Raw genomic sequence first — 25934 nt, forward strand, 5'->3', positions numbered from 1 at the left:
CACAGAAGGGTGTGAAGTAGAAGGTAAAATCCTTCTCCTTGAAAGTGTTTATAGCTTCATATCCTAGGATATTACAGTTGCAAACAGTTTTTGTGTATGCTTCCAGAAATGGCCTAGGAATGCTGTTTATTGGTATACATATAAGCGTGTATACTCACATAATAATTAAATGCAGGCTTAATAAAAGTTAGGAGTTTGTCAGGTTTTTCATAATCACATTGGGGGGGGTGGCGTACTAAGTACAGTTTAGCATCAATAAAACTGAATAGAAGTGCCAAGTCCTGATGATTGGCAAGCTTCCAAGGGCATCTTTTCTTGATATATATCTTGATTTAAGGTAATTGCCTTTTTCTGCATCATTCCTTTAATACAATTACAAAATGATCCTTGATTGTTTCATTTGAGAATTTTCTCCTCTTACTAGGTCATCCATCCTGTTTAAAGTTTTCCCCTGAACTAACGGTTAGAGTGAAGGCCTTACGGTGGCAGTGCATTGAGTGTAAAACGTGCAGCTCCTGTCGAGATCAAGGCAAAAATGCAGTGAGTATCTTTGCCTTCTAATGTGAATATTTCACTTAGAAGTAGAATGTACAACTGGTATTTTCCTCTAAGTATTATTGGCTATTTTTCAGTCACTTGGTCCAGCAGAATTTGAAACAGGAGTCTCTTTAAATTACACACCATTAGTTTAGAATACTCTTTGAGATTTGGAGTCTTTCTAGATGGTTTCTAAAGCACCTTAATTAATGTTTGCAGACAGACTAAGCTACTTTAAAGAAATAGTCCTTTTTCTTTTTTAAGATTTTGTTTATTTATTTGACAGAGACAGCGAGAGAGGGAACACAAGCAGGGGAGTGGGAGAGGGAGAAGCAGGCCTCCCGCTGAGCAGGGAGCCCAGTGGGATGCCGGGCTCGATCTCAGGACCCTGGGTTCATGACCTGAGCCAAAGGCGGATGCTTAACGACTGAGCCACCTAGGTGCCCCTAAAGAAATACTCCTGAATTTTTTTTTGGGTAGTGTGGAGGCATTCACTTAGGAATGGTCAGTTAGTTTATTAACACAAATCATCCTTTTTTCTTTTCCATTAGAAAACTAAAGTTACCTTATATCTGATTACTGGATAAACTTGAAAGTTATGAAACTGTAGTTCTTTATTCAATTTTGGTTGAAGCAAAACTTGTGCTAACTCAGTCTGTCCATTTACTCAGTTAATACAAATTGAAGAAACTTTTACTGTTATGGTAGCTCATCTCCTTTATGAGATCATTGAAGATTCCTAGGTTTTATGAAGTTATGATCCTCACATGTTTTTGTTTCATAAGGTTAAGCAAAACTGTCCTTTCTCTTTTTTAGGATAACATGCTCTTTTGTGATTCCTGTGACCGAGGTTTTCACATGGAGTGTTGTGATCCGCCACTCACCCGGATGCCAAAAGGTGAGAAATACTTTCTGAAATCAGACTGGCAATATAAAGGGCATGTTAATGAAAGTACCTTTTATGTACTTTGCTAAATGAAAGAATAATTTGCATCTTTTTTTTTTAGGATTGTATAAGTAGGAAGAGAGCTGTCACCTTAAAGGTGGGGGCAGTCTGTTGAGGCATCCTAACATTCTTATGTGTATGGATTTATTATTTTCCTCTATTTTTGATGTTTGAGTATCCATGGGGAGTGAAGTAGTTCATTTATGAATGAATATTTGCCAGTCCTGTAGCTAGAGGACAAAATACTTGCCTTATGTAATATTTTGAAATATCTCTTTCTGTAAAGGAGAAATGAAATTGTATTAGATCATGTTGATTATATCAGTATTGATCACTGTTCATCACTTTTGAAAGGCCTAGAGCTATTAGTCTCTGGTTTATTCAAAACTTAAAAAAATGTTTTAATAAAATAATTTGCAAACACATAATTTTTGTGCCTTAACTCATAAGAGTACAGCTTAATGTTACTCTGTTCTGTTGACTCCTGTTCCTTGAAAGGTATTTGGTTGGAATATAACTGCCTGTTGGTTGAGCTTCCATCTTATTATATGCTTACAGTTCCTTAAAAAAAAAAAAAAAAGTCCAGTTAGTCTCTCCTGCTTTTGCCTTATCACAAATTCCATTTTTAGTTCTGATTTTGTGACTTAATAGGTATCTTAAGTAAAATGCTTATAGGATATCTGATAATTTCTTCTTGGAAAAAATTTTTCTGTGGATGGAAAGGGACTGAACCTTAGGTATAGGCAAGTTATTCCACTTAGGATCCTACTTGAGTCCCTCTTATGTCATTCTGTTGGTTGTTACCTTTTGAAAAGTCTTAGATTTATATGTATTGGAAGAATGAATACCCCCTTTCCTACCTCTTCCATTTATTTGAAGTCTGGGCAAAAGGCCTTCTGAGAATCCTTCAAGATAAGAAAGATTTTCTTAGGACTTCATTCCTGTGTGTAGTGTCTACAAAAGAAGTTTCATTGCAGCTTAAAGCAGGAATCATTTTATTTTCAAGTAATTGCAGGCTTACAGAAAAGTGGCAAAAATACTACAGAGACTTCTTATTGCCCCCATCACCAGCTTCTTCTAATATTAACATCTTATAAAACCATAGTACAATTACTGAAACCAGGAAACTAACATTGATATGATACAGTTAACTAATCTGTAGACCTTATTTGAATTTGTGGTCCAGAATCCAGTCCTGGATTTCAGATTGCATTTAGTTGTCGTATTTCCTTAGTTTCTTCCTGTCTGTGTTAATTCTTCAGACTGCCTTTCTTGACCTTGACACTTTTGAAGAAACTGGTCAGCTGTTTTGTAGCAAGTCCTTAAATTTGGGTTTGTCTCTTTATCATTGATTAAATTAAGATTATGAAATTTGATAAGAACACCGCAGAAGTGATATTGTATCCTTCTTAGTGCATTGTAGTGTGGGTGTATAATACAAATACGTCTTATTACTGGTAATGTTAACTGTCATCACTTGATTACAATAGAAACCTGACTTTAAAGTTACTGTTTTTCCTCCTTGTACTAATTTTAGTATCCATCAGTGATTCTTGTTTGCACTAATTTAGTTTGGTGTTTACGTGATGATGGTTTTTTTGCTTCCGTCATCCCTTCTACATTTATTAATCGGAATTCTAGAAGGAAGAGGTATCCCTTTTCCCATTTATTTATTTGTTCAGTTATTAATGGACTCATGGATATTTATTTTATTCAGTGGGTTATAATCCATTGATGTGATTCTTTCTTTGCTCAGAGTGACCCAGATTTGGCTATTGGGAGCTCTTTCAAGTTGGCTTCTAGGTCCTTTTGACATGCCTTCCTCACTTTTGAGCACTTCTCCATTTTCTGGCACCATAAGATGTTCCAGGTTATCAAGTATTTTCCTTGCTCCAGTCCTGGAATTAATTCTTACTCTATGGAAACCTGGCTTCTTTTCTTATAGGATGGTAATTGGAAACTAATATCTGCCAGGGGTAGAGTAGGGCTTTTTAACTGAGGATCAGTGGAATTCAACCGTATGTGGGCTTCAGGATACTTGCGAGTCTTTTCTAGTTGTTGTAGAATTTTGTGTGTATGTGTTTTCATGTTTATTTTTCTCAGGGGCTTTCATCAGATTTTTAAATGGGAGTCCTTGACCTGAGAGAGGTTAAGAACTCCTAGAGTATCTGAACTCTTTCCGTGTATCTATGTCTATTGTACTTTATGTGGAATTTTATTTTTTTATAGGCATGTGGATATGTCAAATATGTCGACCTAGGAAAAAAGGACGGAAACTTCTGCAGAAGAAGGCAGCACAGATAAAACGGCGCTATGCTAACCCAATAGGACGTCCGAAAAACAGGTTAAAGAAACAAAACACGGTGTAAGTTGTACTTGTGGCAAGGTGAGGGGAGAAAAGGATAGGGTCTTCTCTCTAGTGTAGGAGTCACTTGTTTGCTTTCTGAAAAAAATTCCAGTTGTTAAAACTGGCACTTTTATGTAATAATAATGGCTATACTTACTGAACTCTTAATAAAGAGTGCCAAGTTAGAATAAGTCCTAAGTGCCCAACAACCAAATGAAGTAGTATTGTTGTTGTTACTCTTATTTTTCAAAGGAGGAAACTATAACACAGAAAGATTAACTTGCACAATTCATAGTAAGTGTTGAACTGGGATTAAAACCCACAAGTAGTTTGACACCAAAGTCTAACTCTTAAACATTGCCTTATATTGCTGCTCTTATGTAAACAAGAAAGAAAAAATTATGTTACAGCATTTCTCAGATTCTTCTCCTGATGTGGTCTCAGTAGTTTATCTATATTTCATGTAAAAATCACTGGATAACTTTTACTGTTGAGGTCATAGCCAAGTCCCATTTCTATGTCCTGATGTAAAATAAAATAATGTGCTTTCATCTGTTAGCAGAAATCAGGGGTATAATGATCCCTTGTGGACTAGGAAACTGGGCTATGTCTGGAGGATGCGGGACAAGATTCAGTAGCTAATTTTTTTTTTTTTGAGTGTCTATAGTAATTTCTTTTTGATGATATGTAAGATATCTTTAAACCTGTATTCTTAAAAATTTTACCCATTTTTTTCTACACTTTAGACTGTTTTGAAGATAGTAACTGAAAGGAATGGGCATTAGCAGCTTGAAATACACAGCACCAGTATTGTAGTGCATATTTTAAATCTTAAATCAGGCTTTAATTTTCCTGTAAGATGATCTTTTGATTCCTGACTTTCAGAGAGTATCCCATCCTTGTGTTTAGAGGTAAAAGTGTAACTCTGAGTTGGTACAGAGATCATAGGACCTAATACCCTGGAGGGTCTTTATTGTTCTCTGGTCCAACTCTCGTTTTATAGATGAAGACACTGGTTTTTAGACAATTTGATTTCTCTAAGATGTATAGCTAGAAAGTAGGAGAATTATGACTTAACCATGCCTTCTGACTCCCAACCTTAGGATTCTTTTTGCTATAAAACACTAGACTTTCCAGAAATATTATTTCTAATAACAGTATTACTTCTCATTCCTATAATATTTATGGTTTATGGAATATTCTTAACAATATAGTTTTTTAAATAAAGCTATAGGTTATTTACTAATTACATGTTATATATTAAATAAATATTTCTTTTTTAATAGTTACCCTTTTCCCTGTTTGATTTTTTTTTTAGATCAAAAGGCCCCTTCAGCAAAGTTCGAACTGGTCCAGGAAGGGGCCGGAAACGTAAAATCACTCTTTCTGGTCAATCAGCATCGTCATCAGAAGAAGGATATTTAGAGCGAATAGATGGTTTGGACTTCTGCAGAGATAGCAGTGTCCCCTTGAAGTTCAACAAGAAAACCAAAGGGCTCATTGATGGCCTTACCAAATTCTTCACCCCTTCCCCCGATGGGCGGAAACCTCGAGGGGAAGTGGTAGACTACTCTGAGCAATATAGAATCAGGAAAAAGGGCAACAGAAAATCAAGCACTTCAGATTGGCCCACAGGTAAAAATTCACTTAGCAGCAAAATGTATTCCCAAAGTGTATTATTTGGAATAACCTAGTTATCTAGAATAGATTTATATTTGATTATTATCTGTGGTTATGGACTAGAAGAACATATTAAAGATACATATCTAGATTAAAGTAAGGTGGTGACTGTGGCAGGGATTGAGAGGCTGGAGATGAAATTGCAAGAATGGGCAAAATAGGAGCTCTTAGGCAAAAGATGGTGTTTTTTTGTTTTTTTTTGTTTGTTTGTTTGTTGTTTGGTAGAACCACAAAGAATCTTAGAAATTTAAGGCCTGACCTTAAATCAGGGATATCTTTACATTTCATAAATTACAAAATAAATCATGTGATGAGCATCATGATGCTTACTTTATTTCCAGAAGGAAATTAGAAAAGAGTGTGGGTAGATAAAATGCTATTGATCTAAACATAGAGAAAAGACCAAAATATACGTATGATAAGGTCACTGATTTTTCTACTTCAAATCTTGGCAAATATAGTTGTAATATTTCATGAATTATACTTTAAAAGAGAGAAAGAGAGAGGACCACAACTTCAGGATAATTCTCCTAGTTTTCATTTATTTATTTAAAATTCTGTTTATTGAAACTAAAAAAAAAAAGAAAAATAATTCACCCATTTCTCTTACCGTCTACCTCCCACCTTTTTTCTGGTAAACCACCAATCTGTTCTCTGTATCTATGAGTTTGGTAGGTATGTATGTATGTAGGTATGTTATTTATTTATGCTGAATACTATACACATACACCACAGTTTCTTTAATCCACTGATGGATTAGGTTATTTACATATCTTGACTATTGTAGATAATGCTACGGTGAACATGGGGTGTATATATCTTTTCAAATGAATGTTTTCGTCTTCTTTGGATACATACCCAGAAGTGGAATTGCTGGATTGTATGGCAGTTCTGTTTTTAATTTTTTGAGGAACCACTATACTGTTTTCCATATGGCTGCACCAATATAAATTCCCATCAGGAGTGCACAGAGGTTCCCTCGTCTCTGCTTTCTCACCAACATTTGTAATTTCTAGTCTTTTTGATAATAGCCATCCCGACAGGTGTTTTGATTTGCATTTCACTGTTGATTAATGACGTACAGTATCTTTCGTGTATCTTTGGCCCATTTTTATGTCTTTGTTGGGAAAATGTCTGTTCAGATCTTCTGCCCATTTTAAAATGGATTGATTGTGGGGCGCCTGGGTGGCAGAGCGGTTAAGCGTCTGCCTTCGGCTCAGGGCGTGATCCCGGCGTTATGGGATCGAGCCCCACGTCAGGCTCCTCTGCTATGAGCCTGCTTCTTCCTCTCCCACTCCCCCTGCTTGTGTTCCCTCTCTCTCGCTGGCTGTCTCTATCTCTGCCTTATAAATAAATAAAAAATCTTTAAAAAAAAAAAATAAAAAAAAAATAAAATGGATTGATTTTTGTGGGGTGTTTTTGTTTCTGGTTTTTTGGGGTTTTTGGGGGGGGCGGGGAGAGAGAGTCGTGGAGGTGGGGGAGCCCGAGGGGGAGAGAATTTTTTTTTTTAATGATTTTTTATTATATTATGTTAGTCACCATACAGTACATCCCCGGATTCCAATGTAAAGTTCGATGCTTCATTAGTTGCGTATAACACCCAGTGCACCATGCAATACGTGCCCTCCTTACTACCCATCACCAGTCTATCCCATTCCCCCACCCCCCTCCCCTCTGAAGTCTTCAGTTTGTTTCTCATANGGAGAGAATCTTAAACAGGCTGCATGCCCAGCACAGAGCTCAACACAGAGCCCAACACAGGATTCGATCTCAAGACCCTGAGATCTTGACCTGAGCCAAAATCAAGAGTCAGACACTTAACTGACTGAGCCACCCAGGTGCCCCGTGGGTTGTTTGTTTTTTGCTATTGAGTTGAATGAGTTCTTTGTATATTTTGGATGTTGACCCCTTATTGGATATATGATTTGTGAGTATCTTCTTACACTCCATAGGTTGCCTATTTATTTTGTTGATGGTTTCATCTATGCAGAAGCTTTTTAGTTTGATGTAGTCCTGCTTGTTTGGTTTTTGCTTTTGTTGCTTTTGGTTTCGGTATGAGATTTAAAAAACGATCGTCAAAAAGTGTGTTAAAGAGATTACCGCCTGTGTTTTCTTCTAGGAGTTTTACAGTTTCAGGTCTTAAATTCAAGTCTTTAATCTATTTTGAGTTAGTTTTTGTGTGTGGTATAGGAGAGTTGTGTAGTTTCATTCTTTCACATGTGGCTGTCCAGTTTTCCCAACACTATTGAAAAGACATTTTTCCCCCTATTGTATATTCTTGGCTCCTTTGTTGTAATTAATTGATCATATATGCATGGGTTTATTTATAGGTGCTCTGTTCTGTTGCATTGATCTCTTTATCTGTTTTTATACCAATACCACACTGTTTTAATAACTGTAGATTTGTAATGTAGTTTGAAATCAGGGAGCTTTAGTGCTTTGTCCTTTTTTCTCAAGATTGCTTTTGTTATTTGGGTTTTTTTTGTGGTTGCATACAAATTTTAGATTTTTTTCCCCCATTTTTGGGAATAATGCCATTAGAATTTTTGGGGGGAATTGCATTGAATCTGTAGATGGTTTTAGGTACTGTGGACATCTTAACAATATTCTTCCAATATATGAGTGTGGAATATCTGTCCATTTATTTGTGTCTTTAATTTCTTCATTAATGTCATTTATATGTGTGTACACACACACACACACACACACACACTGTTTTGTCTTCAATGTACGTCTCTTTCACTTGCTTGGTTAAATTTATTACTAGGTATTTTACTCTTTTTGGCGCAATTGTAAATGGGGTTGTTTTCTTAATTTCTTTTTCTGGTAGTTCATTAATAGTGTGTATAGAAACAATTCAGATTTTTGTGTATTTATTTTGTATCCTTCAAGTTTACTAAATTCATTTATTAGTTCTAACAGTTTTTTGGTGGAGTCTTTAGGTTTTTTTCTATATATTATGTCATCTGCAAATAGTGATGGTTTTACTTCTTTTCCAACTTGGATACCTTTTTTTTTTCCTTGCCTAGTAGCTCTAGCTAGGACTTCCAATCCTGTGTTGAATAAAAGTAGTGAGAATAGGTAGCCTTGTCTTGTTTCTGATCTTAGAGGAAAAGCTCTCAGCTTTTTACCATTGAGTATGATGTTAGCTGTGGGCTTGTTGTATATGACCTCTATTATGTTGAGCTACATTCTCTCTGTACTTGATTTGTTGAGAGTTTTTATCATAAATGGATGTTGAATTTTGTCAAATGCTTTTTCTGCATATCTTGAAATGATCATCTGATTTTTATCTTTCATTTTGTTATTGTGATGTACCGACTGATTTGTGGATATTGAACCATCCTTGAATCTCTGGAATAAATCCTGTTTGATCATGGTGTATGATCCTTTTACTGTATTGTTGAAATCAGTTGGCTAATATTTTGTTGAGGATTTTTGCATCTATGTTCATTGGGGATATTGACCTGTAATTTTCTTTTCTTGTGGTATCTTTGACTGGGTTAGGTAATGCTGGCCTCATAAAATGAGCTTGAAAGAATTTCCTCTTCTATTTTTTGGAAGAGTTTGAGAAGGATTGGCATTAAGTGTTTTTTGAATATTTGGTGGAATTCACCAGTGAAGCTTTTGTTTGTTGGGAAGTTTTAGATTATTGAGTCAATCTCCTTAATAGTAATGGCTGTGTTCAGATTTTCTATTTTATCATGATTCAGTCTTGGTAGGTTGTATGTTTCTAGGAATTTATCCATTTCTTCTAGATAGTCCAGTTTTTTTGGGTATAATTGTTTGTAGTAGTCTCTGTGATTTTTGTATTTCTGTGTTATCAGTTGTAACATATTTCATACTTGTGTATCAGGCTAAGATCCCTAGTTTTCAAAGTAGAAGAGATCTGTAGTGAAGACTTAATAGTGTAGCAGTTAATTCAAGTAAGAGATGAGAAATTTTGATTGTCTTGCTAAAGTTTAAACTAGTCTCATTGCTATTTAGCGCCTTGAGTTTACAGACTTAACCCTGTGAAGGAAGTATAAAAGTGTCTGAGGAAAGTAGAAGAATGAGAATGGACTCTTTTGGATCAGAAGGGCCAAAAATATAGTATATACTGTAAGAGAATTTCTTAACATTGATTTCCTTCCCCTGGGTATCTCATTGGTGATTGTATCCACTGCTTCTTCATTCCTGCTTATATAAATGGTTGATTGGTCCAGCACAGGAGAGGGAATCCTCATCATTGTCAGGTCCCCCTTTTTATGCTATATTGATTGGCTTTCACCAGACTGGCAATCAACTAATTACTCTGTAAGCGTTTGAATACTTTTCATGTCTTTATCAGCCATGTACACTGTAATTCCACTCTGAGTATGTTTATCTGAGAAAATATGCAAGCCATTTAGGTTGGACTTAGGAGGAAAGAATCTAAAGCAGATCCTATTGAACGGCATTTTTGAATTAACTATTTCATTGGAGATGGATTATTACAAGAGCTTCCTGGAAGGTTTTAGAAATAGAAATTATTAGAGAAAATGTGTAAAGTATATGGAGAATCAGTATTGACTTTTTGCATTGGTGTGAGTTTTTGCTGTAATTGGCTTTGTAAGTTTCTTTATGAATTGTAGAGTTTAAGGAACAGTCTGCACCATCTGATAGAATGCTGTTGAATGCTGTACTAAATCTGTGCCTGCATCCATCTTTGACATGCACTAGGGGGCATTAAAGTCACGTAGTATCTTCAGATACATGTTTTTCAATTTGGGAATATTTTCAGCAGTGAGTCCTTGTCCTTATTATTCTTATACTAAGGGAATAACAGACAGCCTATATGTCTATTTAATTTGAAAAGAACTGTCACAAATTGGTCTTTTCTGCCATACTTATACAAACAGGAAATTAGTCCATCAGCAGTGTCATCTTCAAGTGCAGAAGATAATGATCTACATATTCCGCCAATACTCCTTTCATGAATTTCCCTGCCCATGTGAGGAAGATACATCATTTACTGAATGATTATTATAATTTCTCATACTTACCAGAGGATTATCATCTGTGATCCTCAGATTTGTGGAGTTTTGCTTATTTAATAGGGGAGGGGAGTGTGGTAGTTATTTCAAAGGTTATCTTCTTGCTGAGATGAAAATGTACTGGCCTTATGAAGATCACAGGATTATTAAGATTTATAAAAGGAACAAATTTCACGTGTTTTGGTTCCATGTGATGAAAATCATGTCCTGCTGTAACGTAAACGTCTTCCATACTACCAAAAAATGAAAAAGCAATATTTGAATGTTGATATACTAAATTCATACTAAAAATTTTGTATTCATATTATTTCAAAGTTTCATATTCCTTAGACCTTTTTTCTGTTCTGCTTTTGTATATATTATTATTATTTAAGTTTTTATTTATAGTTAGTTAACATACACAGTAGAATATTGTGTAATATTAGTTTCAGGTGTACAGTACAGTGTTTCAACACTACTATACGTCACCTGGTGTTTATCATACTTCTGTATATATTATAATATGTATTTGTGTATATAATATATTCATATATATGTATGTATATATTATATTCATGTATATATCATAATATACTAAAATATGTATCAATGAAGTTGAAATTTAGTTATGTAATAATTTTAAGTTTTAGGACAGGTCAGGTTTTCATTATAAACAGATATAATATGTACATGCTATTTATTATCCCATCTTTCTAGGTGTCAGTTTATTGCTATCCTCTTCTCTTACGAAAATAATATTAAGGTCTTCAAACTGAAATAAAGGCTTTTGAAATTTTTCCTAGTTCATATATTAAACTAAGGATAATATTAATAACATGTGAGCCCTTTTTTTTTCTGTGCAGACAATCAGGATGGCTGGGATGGCAAACAAGAAAGTGAGGAACGGCTTTTTGGGAGCCAGGAAATCATGACTGAGAAAGATATGGAATTATTTCGTGATATCCAAGAACAAGCACTGCAGGTAAAGTTGGATAGTCAGATTGGACAAATAATTTGGTCATGGACGAGAAACAGGGAATTAATTGTCCCGGGGTAAAGAAGTAACAGCTATTCATTTATCTATCTGATCTGCAAATAGATGTGGTTTGTGTATATACATAGTTCTGCTAGTTAACATATTCCTTTATTTATTTATTTATTTTTTAAAGATTTTATTTACTTATTTGACAGAGACAGTCAGCGAGAGAGGGAACACAAGCAGGGGGAATGGGAGAGGAAGAAGCAGGCTCCTAGCGGAGGAGCCTGATGTGGGGCTTGATCCCAGAACGCCGGGATCACGCCCTGAGCCGAAGGCACACGCTTAACGACTGCGCCACTCAGGCGCCCCAACATATCCCTTTTAAACCCATTATGACTGCTTTGGTTTTGCAGATAAACAGGTTTCTTTTGGCTACCAGTACTTTTTTTTTGAATAAAGATTTTATTTCTTTATTTGAGAGAGAGAGAAAGTACACATGCGCATGAGCACGAGCGGGGCAAGAGGGAGAGGGAGAAGCAGACCTCCCTGAGCAGGGAGCCCAATGTGGGGCTTGGTCCCAGGACCCCAGGATCATGAACTGAGCTGAAGGCAGATGGTTAACCCACTGAGTCACCCAGGTGCCCCTTTACTACCAGTATTTTTTTTCTTTTTAAGATTTTATTTATTTATTTGACAGAGACATCCAGAGAGAGAGAGAACACAAGCAGGGGGAGTAGGAGAGGATGAAGCAGGCTCCCAGCGGAGGAGCCTGATGCGGGGCTGGATCCTCTAATGCCAGGATCATGCCCTGAGCCGAAGGCACATGCTTAACGACTGAGCCACCCAGGCGCCCCTTTACTACCAGTATTAAATGAGTTTGCTTTATTTATTTTCTGTCTCATGTATGAAGAAGAGTTTGGGATTTGACTAGCCAAAAAACAAAAACCAAGCTTTTTTTCTAGTGATAAAACACCCATATTCATTACTGCTAGAAATATTTATTAAATGCTTTTGCCTTAATCCTTTGGGACATGTAGCAAGATACAAACATATAGACAGCCTACTTATGCTTCAGATGCTGAAGATGCCATAGTGAATGACAGGATTCCTTCTCTAAAGTATAGTCTAGGAGAGACTTATAAATAAATAATTTCATTCATGTGGAAGGTTTAATTGTAGGGTACATGGTGTTTTGGGAGAATAGGAACAAGCATCTACCTATGCCTGGGGAGGTCAAAGGAGGATTCTTTGAGGAAAAATGCTACATGAGCTCATCTTAAAGAACATGTATGAGTTTATCAGGATAACAAAGAATGGGGTCCCATATAATCAGAAGGAAAAGTAATGCAAAGACTTGAAAATGGGAGAAAACATGCTTAATTGTGGGAATAAATAAATTTTCACATAGGATAAAGAATATTAGGTGTAGGCAGTGATAAGAGATGAGATTGGAAAAGCGCAAGGGCTGGATCATAAAGGCTCTTCTAGATTATGTTCATTTATCTTGTGTCTTTTCTTTCTTTGCCACCAACTCTCACTATGTTAGCCAAGTTGAGTTCTATCTTTTGTCTTGAAAGTAAGTTTATAAGGCTGATGCTGGGGATTCCTGTTGCATAGGTGACACTCTGGGTTAAGAAACCCATTTGTGAATAGATTGTTTGTGTAGGTCATTATGCGAGTATTTTTGAAAAATAAAAACAACAGTATAAATAGTCAGCAGACATTTGATGAGCATTCTACCATCTAATGATTTAACAAAATATTGGGTTTGAGTCAGCTAGATCTTGGTTCAATTTGTGGTTTGTCATTTACTGACTTCTACTTTGGGAGGGTTGTTTAACCTCTCAAGGCACATTTCGTTTCCTACCAATAAAAAAAAGTACTGTAGATGGTATAGAAGAAATTTACAGAGTTCAGTGGGAATTCAAAGGAGGAGGTAGTTGTTCCTTTTTTGAGGAACTTTTTTTTTCTAAGTTACAGACATAATGGTAATGTCCTTTTACTCCTGCTCATTTGTGTATATTCCTAAAAATAAGGATGTTCTTGCACATGATCATAGTTTGATCATCAAATCGAGAATTTAACAGAGATAAAGTATATTATCCAATCCGAAGATTTTATTCAAATTTTGCCAGTTGTACCACTAATGCTCTTTTATAGCAAAAGGAAAAAACAACTTGCCCTGGGTTGTTATTCAGTCTAGGATCATGTGTTTCATATAATTGTCATGTCTCCTTAGTTTCCTTTAATCTGGAACAATTCTTCAGTCTTTATCTTCCATTATTTTGACATTTTTGAAGTGCATAGGTCATTTATTTCATAGACTGTCCATCCCTTTGAGCTTGTTTTATGTTTCGTCATGATTTGATTCAGGTGATCCACTTTTGGCAGAAATACTGTAGAGATGATATGTCATCTGCGCATGGTATCGGGAGGTATGTGGTGTCTATGTGTCCTGTTACAAGTGATGTTAACTCTGAACATGTCGTTAAGGGGGAATTTCTTCTCTGTAAAATTATTTTCTTTCTGTAAGTATCTTCTGGCAGTACACTTTGAAGCCATGTAAATATTCTGTTTCTCATCAAACTTTTACCCACTGGATTTAGCATCCAGTGGTGATTCTTGCCTGAGACTATTACTTGTTGGTTGTAAAACAGTTGATTTTCTAATTCCATCATTTCTTTTATGGAGTTTACTAACTGGCATCCTCTGTAAGGAAGGCCTTTTTTTCTTCCCATTTATTTATTCATTCCATTTAGACTTGAAGATTTTTATTTTATGAATTATAATTTGTTGCTATCAGTATTTATTTTGATGCTTATGTTGTTCCAGATTTGGGCAGGGGAACCTCTTGTCCTTTCCTTGTCCTTTTCTTCTGGATTTTTCATTATAGACATTTCCCCCCCCTTTTTTTTTTTTTTTTTTTTTTTTTTACTTTGTCCAATTTGTTCAACTCTTTTTAAAAATTGAGGTGTAATTGACATATAACATTCTGTTAGTGCAGGTGTACAACATAATGATTCATTATTTGTATATATCATCCTTACCTTTGACCACAGCCATATGTTCTCGACTCTTACTGTTCTAGCTGTAGATTCAGCCATTTCTCTAAGAATCCTTGGTTTCTTTTAGTGGAGAGTGGGAGTAAATGGCAGTTTGGTCCTTTTACTGGATCGGGTCTCTCTTCCTTTATTTCATACTCCGTATTTACTCCATCAGCAAATCCTAATGGTTCCAACTTCAAAATATATCCAGGGGCGCCTGGGTGGCACAGCGGTTAAGCGTCTGCCTTCGGCTCAGGGCGTGATCCTGGCGTTGTAGGATTGAGCCCCACATCAGGCTCCTCTGCTATGAGCCTGCTTCTTCCTCTCCCACTCCCCCTGCTTGTGTTCCCTCTCTCGCTGGCTNCCCCGCTGGCTGTCTCTCTCTCTGTCAAAAAAAAAAAAAAAAAATCTTAAAAAAAAAAATATATATCCAGAATATGACTACTTCTTACTATTTATACCTTTACTACCTTAGCCTGAGCCACCATTATCTCTTGATTGTGCTGTTGTAATACCCCTGGACTAATCTCCTTGCTTCTGCTTTTCTCCTTCACCCCAGTCTCTAGTCTGTATTCTTTGTACACGGGCCAGAGTAAATATTTTCAAACTTAAGTTGGATCATCCACTCTTCTGCACAGAAAACCTTTAATGTCTTTCAGTCTTGTTTAAAATTTTTAGTATATGTGCTGCTGAAGCGAGCACTTGCTTAGAATTTTTAACAACCAAAGTCTTTGTCTTTATCTTTAGACCCAGTAGCATGTCATGGCTGCCTTTTTCTTTGGCTACTCTCCCTTGTTCTGACCCTTGTTCACTTGACTCCAGCCACAGGAGTCCTCTTTCTCAGGCACCCCAAGCACCCTCCTGCCTTAGAGCTGGACTCCTCTTTCTCAGACACACCAAGCACCCTCCTGCCTTGGAGCTTTTGTACTTACTACTCCCTCTGTCCTTTAGTCTAGATGTCTGGTTGGCAGGAATTGGAATAATAGTGGTGTGAAGAGAAAGATCAACTAGAAGGAGTTAAAAGGGATGCTGAGCCTTGCTGAGGCCCAGTGGAGACAATATAAATTTGTATCAACAGTAATCTAGCTAACTGTGTGTTTCTTCCAGCATTTTATTAAACTTGTGATTGTCCATGTGTGCATCTGGCACCAAGGAGATAAACAACTAGATTTTTGAATTCTTGATTTGTGTTTATTTTCATTGGCAGTGAACTAAAATTGTTATGAAGGTGGTATTTCTCCATGAGTTTTTTTCATTTAGTATTCATGTGCCTGGCGTGGTGTGAGAGCTGAAGGGTGAACAAAAAGACATAGACTCTATTTTCATGAAGCTTTCAGTTTCATTAGCGAGGCAATAAAGCAGTAAATGGTCATATATATAAACAGTCATATAAATAAATCATTAATTACAAACCAGTAAGTAATAGGAAGAAAATAAGAATGCAGCAAGAGATTATAACAGGGGCTTCCTGATCTAGATTGCTGGAGGTTGGGATTCCTCTTTTAAGGAAGTAATAATTTACTCAGAGATGTAAAAGATGAGTAGAAGGTCAGCAAGTCAAAGAGCTAGAGAGAAGAATGTTCCAGACATAAGAGAACTGCCTGTATAAATGTTTTGAGGCATATATAAGAACTCTGTAAATTTGAGGAACTCTAAGAGCACCAGTATAACTTGAGTACAATGAATAAAAGAGTCACACAAGATGAAGCTGGAGAGAGAGGCTGAGGACATAAGTTAGGATTTGGGTTTTTATTGTAATTGTAGTAGGAAACCATTGAATAATTTTAGTAAGGAAATAGGATCAGACTTGCATTAATTTTTTTCCTTGCCACTATATGAAGAATGGGTTAGAGTTAGGCAAAGGTGGAATACAGAAACCCCATTTAGAGGCTTTTGCAATGATTCAAATGAAAGAAGTGGCTTAGACAAGAGAGGTGGCAGTGGAAATGGGAGAGAAGTGGATGGATTTAGAGTATATTCTAGAGATGGAATCAGCAGAACTTGGTGATAGATTTGATGTATTGTTTAAGGGAGCAAGAGGACATCAGGATTGACTCCCCAGTTCTCTGACTTCATGGAATAGAGAAAGTGGGTTGAAGCCAATTGGGAAAGTTACCATTAGTTAAATTATATGATGTTTTGAAAACATTTACAAAGATAATGCATGAAGTAATTTTTGAGAGACTGGACATGGCTTAGCAGAAGCTTGTTCAAAGTTTGTTTCAAAAACATTGCAGGAAGATTACAGGGCCTTAGGTGATCTTACAGCTGCACTAGTAAAAGATAAGTGATACAGGAATTAATTTTGGAATTCTTCCAGCCAGCAACCTATCATTTATTGCTCGCTGTCTTGGTTCTAGGAACTGTGCTAGGTGTAGAGGCTATAAGTAAGATACAGTTTTTATTCTCACAGAGAATACTGCTTACCATGTAGTAAGAAATGTGCCCAGAAAAGCAAATCCAATATTTGCTCATAGTGATTTTATTGTGTAATTGAGTTTTGTATGATGCATTTATCAGATTGAGTCAAGAATTATTGAATTGTTTATAAGAAAGGGCCATCTATTAATTCGTTTTGGTTTTTCTTTCCTTTTTTTTTTTTTTTTTTTACTTCAGAAGAAGTAGGAATATCATTTATCTGGTACTATGTTTCTTCATTAGCTATACAGTGAATATGTTCATAAAAAAGCCACCTCTGTAAAGAAAAACAGAAGTATGAGAAATTAGTAGTTATAGGCTTTTGTTCTGGATTTTTTTTCAACAGTTAACTTATGGGCCTGGAGGAAATGGTTTTTCTTAAAAGTTCCATCACCAGAAAGAAGCATTTATATTCAGCTCATCCCACTGGAACATAATAGCTTTTTTGAAATATATACAATGATTTTTACATAAAATATCACCAAATAGCATGTTATATTTCCATACTAATTTTAATGCTTTCTAATTTTGAAGAATTTGATTGGTTTTTGTGGGGGCTTTTTGTATGGTTGTATAAAGTTAACAGAGCATTTTTGAAATCCGTGTGGGCTGTTAATCTTTTTCTTTGAATAAAGAATTGAACAGTTATTAGAAATGGAATAAACTATATTCAGCAACTCTCCTAATCCTGTGAGGTAAGGATTGTTATTACCATTTTACATAGGAGGAAACCAAGACTTTTAGTTAAGTGACTTTCCTGAAGTTATATAACTAGTAATGGCAGAAGTGGAGTTTGAACTCAGGCCTGTGTGGCTTCACATCTTATGCCCTTAATCACAATAATGTCCTGCATTATGCTGTTAAAAAAAAAAAGTTATAGAGGCATCAAAATCATAAGGCATGCACTAAATCCAAGTAGGGAAAAGTATATAGAAGATAAACAGCAAACAGTGACATAAGAATACGAATTAATGTAAGTCATTGCTATATTAAACGATACAGATTGTTCCATATGGTCAGAGTATACTAAGATTAGTAGGAGTTGTTATGAACTGAGATGATTACAAAAGAAGCAGGCTTAAAAGGTTGATTCAGATTTAGGTAAATGGAGAGAATGAGGGCTCACCAGGGTAGGATAAACAACATTAAGTTGAGCTTTGAGGAGTGAATGACAACTATAAATATGAGAGACATTGTGATTATTGGTCCATCAGAGCAACAAATACTTGAGCGCCTAATATATGCAAGTCACATGTGGAGATGATGTAGGAACACAGTCGTTGCTCATAAAGATGTCACAGTACAGACAGTCCTTGCTGTGAGGGGACTGTGTTAATGGAAACGTGCCTAGTGGAATCGTGTCCATTCTTTATACATTTCTGTGGTGACTGAGATTTGATCTCAGTTTAGATAGTCATGTTTGTGTTAACATGGCATCATATAAAGCAAGAACTGCTTGTATTTAGTTTGATAGATAAAACAGAGTGAATTTTTGTTGGGCAATGGTAAGAAATACATTGAATAACTGGTATAGGGCTGAATTTTGGAGCACTTTAAAAGCTAGTAGTGGGGGGCAGGCACCTGGGTGGCTCAGTTGGTTAAGCATCTGCCTCTTGATTTCAGCTCCTATCATGGTCTCAGGGTTGTGAGACCGAGCCCCACATCAGGCTCTTAGCTGGGTGTAGAGCCTGTTTAAGATACTTTTTTCCTTTCCATACTACCCCTCCTCTCTCGCTTTCTCTCTCTCTCTCTTTAAAAAAAAAAAAAAAAAGAGCTAGTAAGAGGACATGGATATGCCAGGATTTAAAAGTATCCCCATGACTGCTTTTTTGTTGTTGGAATGATTTCTCTTTGGTACTGGTAAAATTAGAGATGGGGAATGGGAGGTTGTTTTAGTGTCTTAGGCATTTACCCATTAATTACAAATCACATATTAAAGGCTAGTTAAATGTATTTTGAGTTCATTTGTTTGACAGGTTAGCACGATTTTATTGAATATTTATTAAAATAGTGTTTAAGAGCCTAGGTATTAGAAACAGCCTGCACAGGTCCAAATCCTACCTCTGCTGAGTGACCTTACTTAATAGATTTGTTGAAAAGATTCAGTGAGTTGATATTTGCACAGTGCTTAGTGTGTCATTCATATAATGAGCACTAGATAAATGTGAGTTTCTGCTAGTTATCTTGGTGCTAGGTGCTGGAAATACTTAGGTAAATAGAAAATGTGTCCTTGTTCTCCAGTTGAAGAGATATTTATAAACAAAGCCATGTGATTAGTAATAGATACCCTTTTAACTGTGTGCCAGGTACTACATATAACATTATATATCAATTTTTTTTCATTTAGTACAACCTTGTTACTTGTTCCTGTTCTACAGATGAAGAAATGAAGCCTTAGAAAGATTGTCTTACCTAGAGTCATATAGTTGTTATTATCAGAATCAATATTTGAACCCATCCAGTCCGACTCCAGATCCTTCCTTAACTCTTAATTTCTAGTTCATGGTATCATGCTACCATAGAGATATATATAAGATGAAATGAGAATGAACAGGAAGGCATCTGCCTAGGGATGTTAGGGGAGTCTTCATGGAAGAGATGATACTTGAGCAGGCTGTTGAGGGAATGAGTAAGAACTTACTATTGGGCAAAAGGAGGAGGGCATCTCAGGAAGACCGGTTTGGGTTTGAGAAAGCTTATTGAACCCTTGGAGCTGCATGCAGCTTGTTTGGCTGGAGTTCAAGTAAGAGATGAGATTGAAATTAAGTATGGACCAGATCACACAGGTCCCATGGTTCATGTTAAGAAGTTTGTACTTCATTTTTAGTTACAGGAGTTCTTTCAAGTAGTTAAATAGCTCTTGAGGAGCTATTGAAGACTTTAAAAAGAGTGACATAATTGTATTTGTGCTTAGAAACTCAGCTTTGGTGATACAGTGAGTCGTGGATTGAATAAGACCTGAACAAGGACATCTACCAGTCCAATGATTACAATAATTAGAATGAAAAGTGTCTGGGACCCAAATGAAGGTGGAAGAGAAGTAGGCAGAGATTTTGAGAAAGATTGAGGATTGAATGGGTTTCGACAGGGTTTTTGGAGTTGCGGTTGAAGGAGAGGGCAGAACCAGATAAATCTCCCAGTGTTCTTCTGTTTTGAGTAGGTGATACTAAATGTGGAAAGAGGAGCTTTTCTGATAGAAGAGACCTTCCTTACATAAATTAGGGGCTTGTATGAAATCTAAAATGGAGGATTTCTATAGGCTAGTGTATATATGTATATGCAGGTCAGGAGGGTTTCCGGTAGGAGGTATGCGAGGTTATCAGCAGACGGGTGATAGATGAAACTAAGTAGATAATAGCTGAGGTTGTTATCATAGATAACATTTAACAATAAATGTTACTGAGTACAGGTTACCATCTGCCAGGGGCTGAAGATACAACAGTGAACAAAAAAGATTTAAAAAAAAAAATCCTCATTAGGAGCTTACAGTTTCGTTGGGGTGGGGCTAGGTTAAAGTAAATGGTATACCATGTGGTAGTGTTATGGAGAAAAAGTAAGGGAGGGAGACAAAATTCAGAGGCAAAGGATCCTTTTGTGCAGTTTTAAATTGTTGGGTTAGGGACTGTCTGACATTTCACAGAAACCTGAAGGAGGTAAGAGAATGAACCATGTGAGTATCAGGGAGAGTAACATTCCAGACGGGAGCAGAGATGCAAAGGCCCTGAACTGGGATTTGTACTTTGCATGGTCAAGGAAACACAAAGAAGGCCAGTGTAGTTGGAGCCGAGTAAGTATGAGGTAGAATAGAAATTAGGTGATGAGAGGGCAGAAAGGTATTGGGAGGTCAGATATGATAGGGTTTTCTAGGTCATCATAAGGAGTATGGCTTTTAGTCTGAGTGAGAATCCCTTGGAGGATTTTGAGTGGAAGAGTGACTTAAGTTTGAACAGAATTACTCTGGCTTCCTTGTAGATTGAGGGAGAAATACAAAAACAAGAAGGAAACTTAAGAGGCATTAGAATTATCCAAATAGGAGATAACAGTGGTTTGGATCATAGTGCTAGGGGTAGAATTGGAATTCTCAGTATGTTTTGAAGGTGGTAGACCATTAGGATATGCTGATGGATTAGGTAGTGAAACAAGGAATTAAGGAGGAGCAGGTTTGAGGAAAAAAGATCAGGAGTTTGATTTTGAACACGTTAAACTTAAGATTCCTATAAGGCATTCAGGAGAGGGGATATCAAGTAGACAGTGGGATATATGTGTCTGGAGTTCAAAGCGTAGGTCTGGGGTGAAAACGTAAATGTAGAACTTGTCAGTGAGTTGGTGGTACTAAGAGGAAGGAGACTAGATGAGGTCACCAAAGGAAAGGGCAGAGCTCTGAGGAGTCCTGAAGTACTCCCAACTTTTAGAGATTGGAGAAAGGAGAAGGAATGGCCAGTGGAGGAGGAAAATATTGGAGCTATTGGTTCCTTACAAACGAAGTGAAAAAGAATATTTCAAGAAGGAAGGAATGGAAAATTTTGTGGATACGTCAAATAAATTGAGGACTGAAAATTGACCGTCAGATTTAGTAACATGAAGGTGAACTTGAGAAGCAATTTCCATGAGGGAAGGGGAAGATGAAAATATAATTGGAGCTCATTCAGAAAGGAATAGAAAAAAGAAATGGGTTATAGAGGTAATATGGGGCTACTCTTTTGAGGTAGTTTGCAATTAAGAGGAACAGAAAGAGAATAGTTGGATGAAGATGTGAGGGCAAAAGAACATACCCATTTTTTTTAAACGTGGAAGAAATAATAGTGGTTTATATGCTGATAGGCATGATCTGGTGGAGAGAAACATGATGATGCAAAAGAGGGAAGGGAAAATTGTCCAGTGTGCAAGTGAAGGCACTGACTTCAGATGGGAGCACAGACAATTGAGCTATAGTATTAAGGAACGACAGGTTCTGTGGGCACAGAGGGTAAACATGTAGATGTGGCTTGGAAAGCTATGGAAGTTCTCTTTTGACTGCTTCTTAGTTTTCTAGTGTAGTAGGAAGCAAAGGCATTGATTGAAAGTGAAGATGAGCTAAGAGGTGTTGGGACTTGAGGAGATAGAAAGTATGAAGTAATTTTTAAGGAAAATGGGAGAGTGAATGGAGTTAGAGAAGGGCCCATTTGAGGTTAGTAGTTAAGAATTATAAATTGAGAACAGCGTGATGCTGTGTTTTTCTCTAACCATATTCAGATGTTGGATTACATGGAGAAGTGAATTTAACCAGAGTTGGGATTTTGTCATTGCATTGGGAGAAGAGCATGGAAGATAAGTATATATGCAAAGATGAGGTAGAGTAAAAGACCTTGGAATCAAGCTGGATAAGGAGAAAAGAAGGCATACAGAGTGTGAAAAATGGGTAGGGTCACTGGCTTAGAGGTCCTATGGAGAGAAAGGATAATAGGGCTGAAGATAAACTCCTAGACTTTTATCAGTATGTAATGGTAAAGCAAGGGAAATATCTGCGTGTAGATGAACAAAAAAAGCATTGGGGAAGAAAGAGACATCTACAATTCTGAAATCCAGACTCCTGAAAACTTAACAAAAAACTACTGTGGTAAAATAAAATAACATAAAATTTACCATCTTACGTATTTTTAAGAATACAGTCCAGTGGCTCTACGGGTACACATTGTTGGTGCAGCCATCACCACATCCATCTCCACAATTTTTTTGTCTTCCCCGACTGAAACTGTACCCATTATACCATAATTTCCCTTTTCTCCTCCCCCTAGTGCCTGGCAATCACTATTCTACTTTTTGTCTTTGAATTTAATTCCTATAGGTAAGCCTCAGTGGAATCATAAAATATTTGCCCTTTTGGTCTGGCTTACTTTACTTAGCATAACTTCTTCAAGGTTCAGCCAGGTTCATTCAGAATTCCCTTACCGGAGTTTATATGTATATTTATCACTTGGTAAATATACCATGAATGTTTATCCATTCATCCGATGGACAGTTGAGTTGATTTTACCTTTTGGCTGTTGTGAATAATGTTGCTATGAAAATGGATGGGCAAATACCTGTTTTGAGTCCCTGCTTTCATTTCTTTTATTCTTCTATTGCTGTTTCATATGGAAATTCTTTTTTTTTTTTTTTTTTTAAAGATTTTATTTATTCATTCAACAGAGATAGAGACAGCCAATGAGAGAGGGAACACAGGCAGGGGGAGTGGGAGAGGAAGAAGCAGGCTCATAGCAGAGGAGCCTGATGTGGGGCTCGATCCCACAACGCCGGGATCACGCCCTGAGCCAAAGGCAGACGCTTAACCGCTGTGCCACCCAGGCGCCCCTCATATGGAAATTCTGTTTAATTTTTTGAAGAACTGCCAAACTGTTTTCCACAGTCCCTGCACCATTTTACATTTTCACCAGCACTGCTCAGGGATTCCAGTTTTTGTACTTCCCCTCCAATGCTTGTTATCCTCTTTTTTTCCATAGTATCATCCTAATAGGTGTGAAGTGGGATATCTCATTGTGGTTTGCACTTGCATTTCCCTGATGATTAGTGATTTCTTTTCATTTGCTTATTGGCCTTCTGTTTATCTTCTTTGGAGAATGAAACAATATATATATTGCTGTCATTTTACAGCAAGATCTCACTTACCTAAACAGAATTGTTAACAAAACATGGTGTGAACTGACATGAGACTACACATTCTTTACTTATCCCATTTAATATGAATATTCATATGCTCTGCTAAAGAAATATTAGTGTGTCTGATTATGGAGTGTTGCCCCAAATCCTACCAGGGCTGTCGATTTCAGATACGTATATAATCGCTAACAACAGAAAAATTCAAGATTCCAAGGCACATTCTATTTGAAGGGTTTTGGATAAGGGTCTGTGAACTTGTAGCTTCGCTTCTTGGGAAACTAAGTTCCAGTTCAAAAAAACTTAAAACTTTGGAATTCAGAATATTAATTAATCGAGGGCATTGTGTACTTTGTATCTCATTTCTCCCATTTTGTTCTTTTCTCTCTTTATTCTTCACGTTGATGTTCCTTTCCTGAAGTTTTTTGCCTCTTAACTTCTCTGAGCCTTTTTCCCATCTATGAAGTTGGCATATTGTTTTCTACTTTGAGGAAGGGACTGTGGAGATTAAATGAGATAACAACATAAGGCTCCACAAATGCTGATTCTTTTTATTCTTTAAGTTCATGCTCCCTCCATTTTGGAGCATGTGAACTCATGCTTACATTTCTCTTTCATCATGCAACTTCTAATCCCTAATGAATAGAATTATTTTTTATTACAGTGTTTCTGTAGGAAAATGTTCAAATACCAGAAAAACCTCTCTTTTCCCTGCACTTCACATTCTCATACTAATAGTAAGGGTACACTCCTGCCCTCCACTCCCACTTCAGAATGCCATTCCCCCATGAGGAATGGAAAGGGAAGGTTTGAGGGGGAGCTATTTGTTGGAAGGCAAGAGGAAGGGAGCAGAACTGTATCTGTATCAGTTGTGGATCAATTGTAATTTTCATGTTTGTACCAGATCTGAACTTGGAGGGTACTTCAGGAGTTGGTTCGGTATGTTGGAAATTAGAATTAGAATCATTTGGTGGAGGTGGAGTTATTGCGGAAGAGTAATAATCTTTTCTCATAAACTGCTAGTAAAAAGAGTTTTATTATCTAGAATAGGCATATTTAAAGTTACCTTTTGGTTTAGCCCAATTACTAGTGCATTTTGCCCCCCACCCTTACTTTCTTAGATTGAAAGGTCTGCTCTGACTTGGAATATATGTCATCTTTTCAGGATATTGGCATATTCAAATGAAAAGGAGGTAGAAAGTGGCAGAATTCTAGTTTAAAAAAATTTATGGTTTTTTTTTTTTTTGAAGATTTTATTTATTTGAGGGAGAGAGAACAAGCAGGGGGAGGGAGAGGGGCAGAGGGAAAGGGAGAAGCAGACTTCCTGCCGAGCAAGGAGCCTGCTCTGGGGATTGATCTCAGGACCTTGAGATTACCACCTGAGCCAAAGGCGGATGCTTAACTGAGCCACTCTGGTGCCCCCGTCATTCACATTTGACAGTTTGATTTTGGCAAGGACTGAGTTAATGAGTGGTTTGGATGCAGCTGTTGCTTCCTCATTGCAGAGGGCCTTTGTTAACTTGTAAACCTTAGTAAACGGAAATACACAGGCCCTTGAGGCTTTCATAAGGGAGTTGGAGATGGTGGTGGAGGACAGAGGTGGATGAGCGTATGTGGCAGCCATTTCACAGTGCAAAAAGGTGAGGATAGGGAAAGGCAGTGGGGAAGTCTGCCGTGAACCTGGTTTTACACAGACTGTCTTAGTTGCGGTGATGTGCAAACAGTTATACTGGAACTGGATATCCACTTTTACATCAGGCATCCGCCTGGAAGAGCGACGGGCAGCTGATGGGAAAGCTCTCAAACAAGAGGCAGTATCTCAGCAGGTGCATCTTTTCAACTTCTACGCTTTGTTTTTGATCCTTGGCTCAGGAAGTTTTCTGATATTTGGTTATTCTGTTACTGTCTATACTATTGTTATTTTGAGCTGTGAAGGTAGGTTAAAAGATGCTACTTTATGAATTAGAATAGTTGATTCTGGAATGAAGTTTAAAGAACGGTGTTTTTAAAGCCTTTTTACAAAGTTTTATTTTGGTTTTGAGAAATGAAAAAATCTTATTTTAACCCTGTCTTGTGTGGTTGTTTTTAATGATTTTTGCATTTGGAAGAGCCCCAGTACTCCTTGGTATCATAACACAATTGATTCAACTAATAGATGTTTGTCTTTTGTTTTGAGATGTCTAAGGAAGAGGTTGAGGTTTCACCTGGCTGTATTCCAGAAGGAAACCTGAGAGAAGTCCCTTGGCCTTTTTATAAAAGAGAATGGTTAGAAAGGCCAGGGAGAGTTCTCCTATTAGTTGTAGTGAAGAGGCTTCTTCCTTGAATTTACATAGAACAGTGAATAAAAATATCTGAT

The 25934-nt window shown here is 36.8% G+C and overlaps 1 protein-coding gene across 1 annotated transcript in view; it reads left to right on the top strand.

The window, feature by feature from the left end:
* KAT6A (lysine acetyltransferase 6A) overlaps nt 1-25934 on the top strand; it is a 110403-nt gene that overhangs the window by 57863 nt on the left and 26606 nt on the right. The window contains 5 exon segments of the mRNA XM_019798711.2: nt 425-540; nt 1354-1435; nt 3713-3848; nt 5149-5465; nt 11368-11486. Coding sequence (XP_019654270.2) covers nt 425-540; nt 1354-1435; nt 3713-3848; nt 5149-5465; nt 11368-11486 — 770 coding nt within the window.

Source organism: Ailuropoda melanoleuca, chromosome 18, assembly GCF_002007445.2.
Source record: "Ailuropoda melanoleuca isolate Jingjing chromosome 18, ASM200744v2, whole genome shotgun sequence".
NCBI classification, from domain to species: Eukaryota; Metazoa; Chordata; class Mammalia; order Carnivora; family Ursidae; genus Ailuropoda; species Ailuropoda melanoleuca.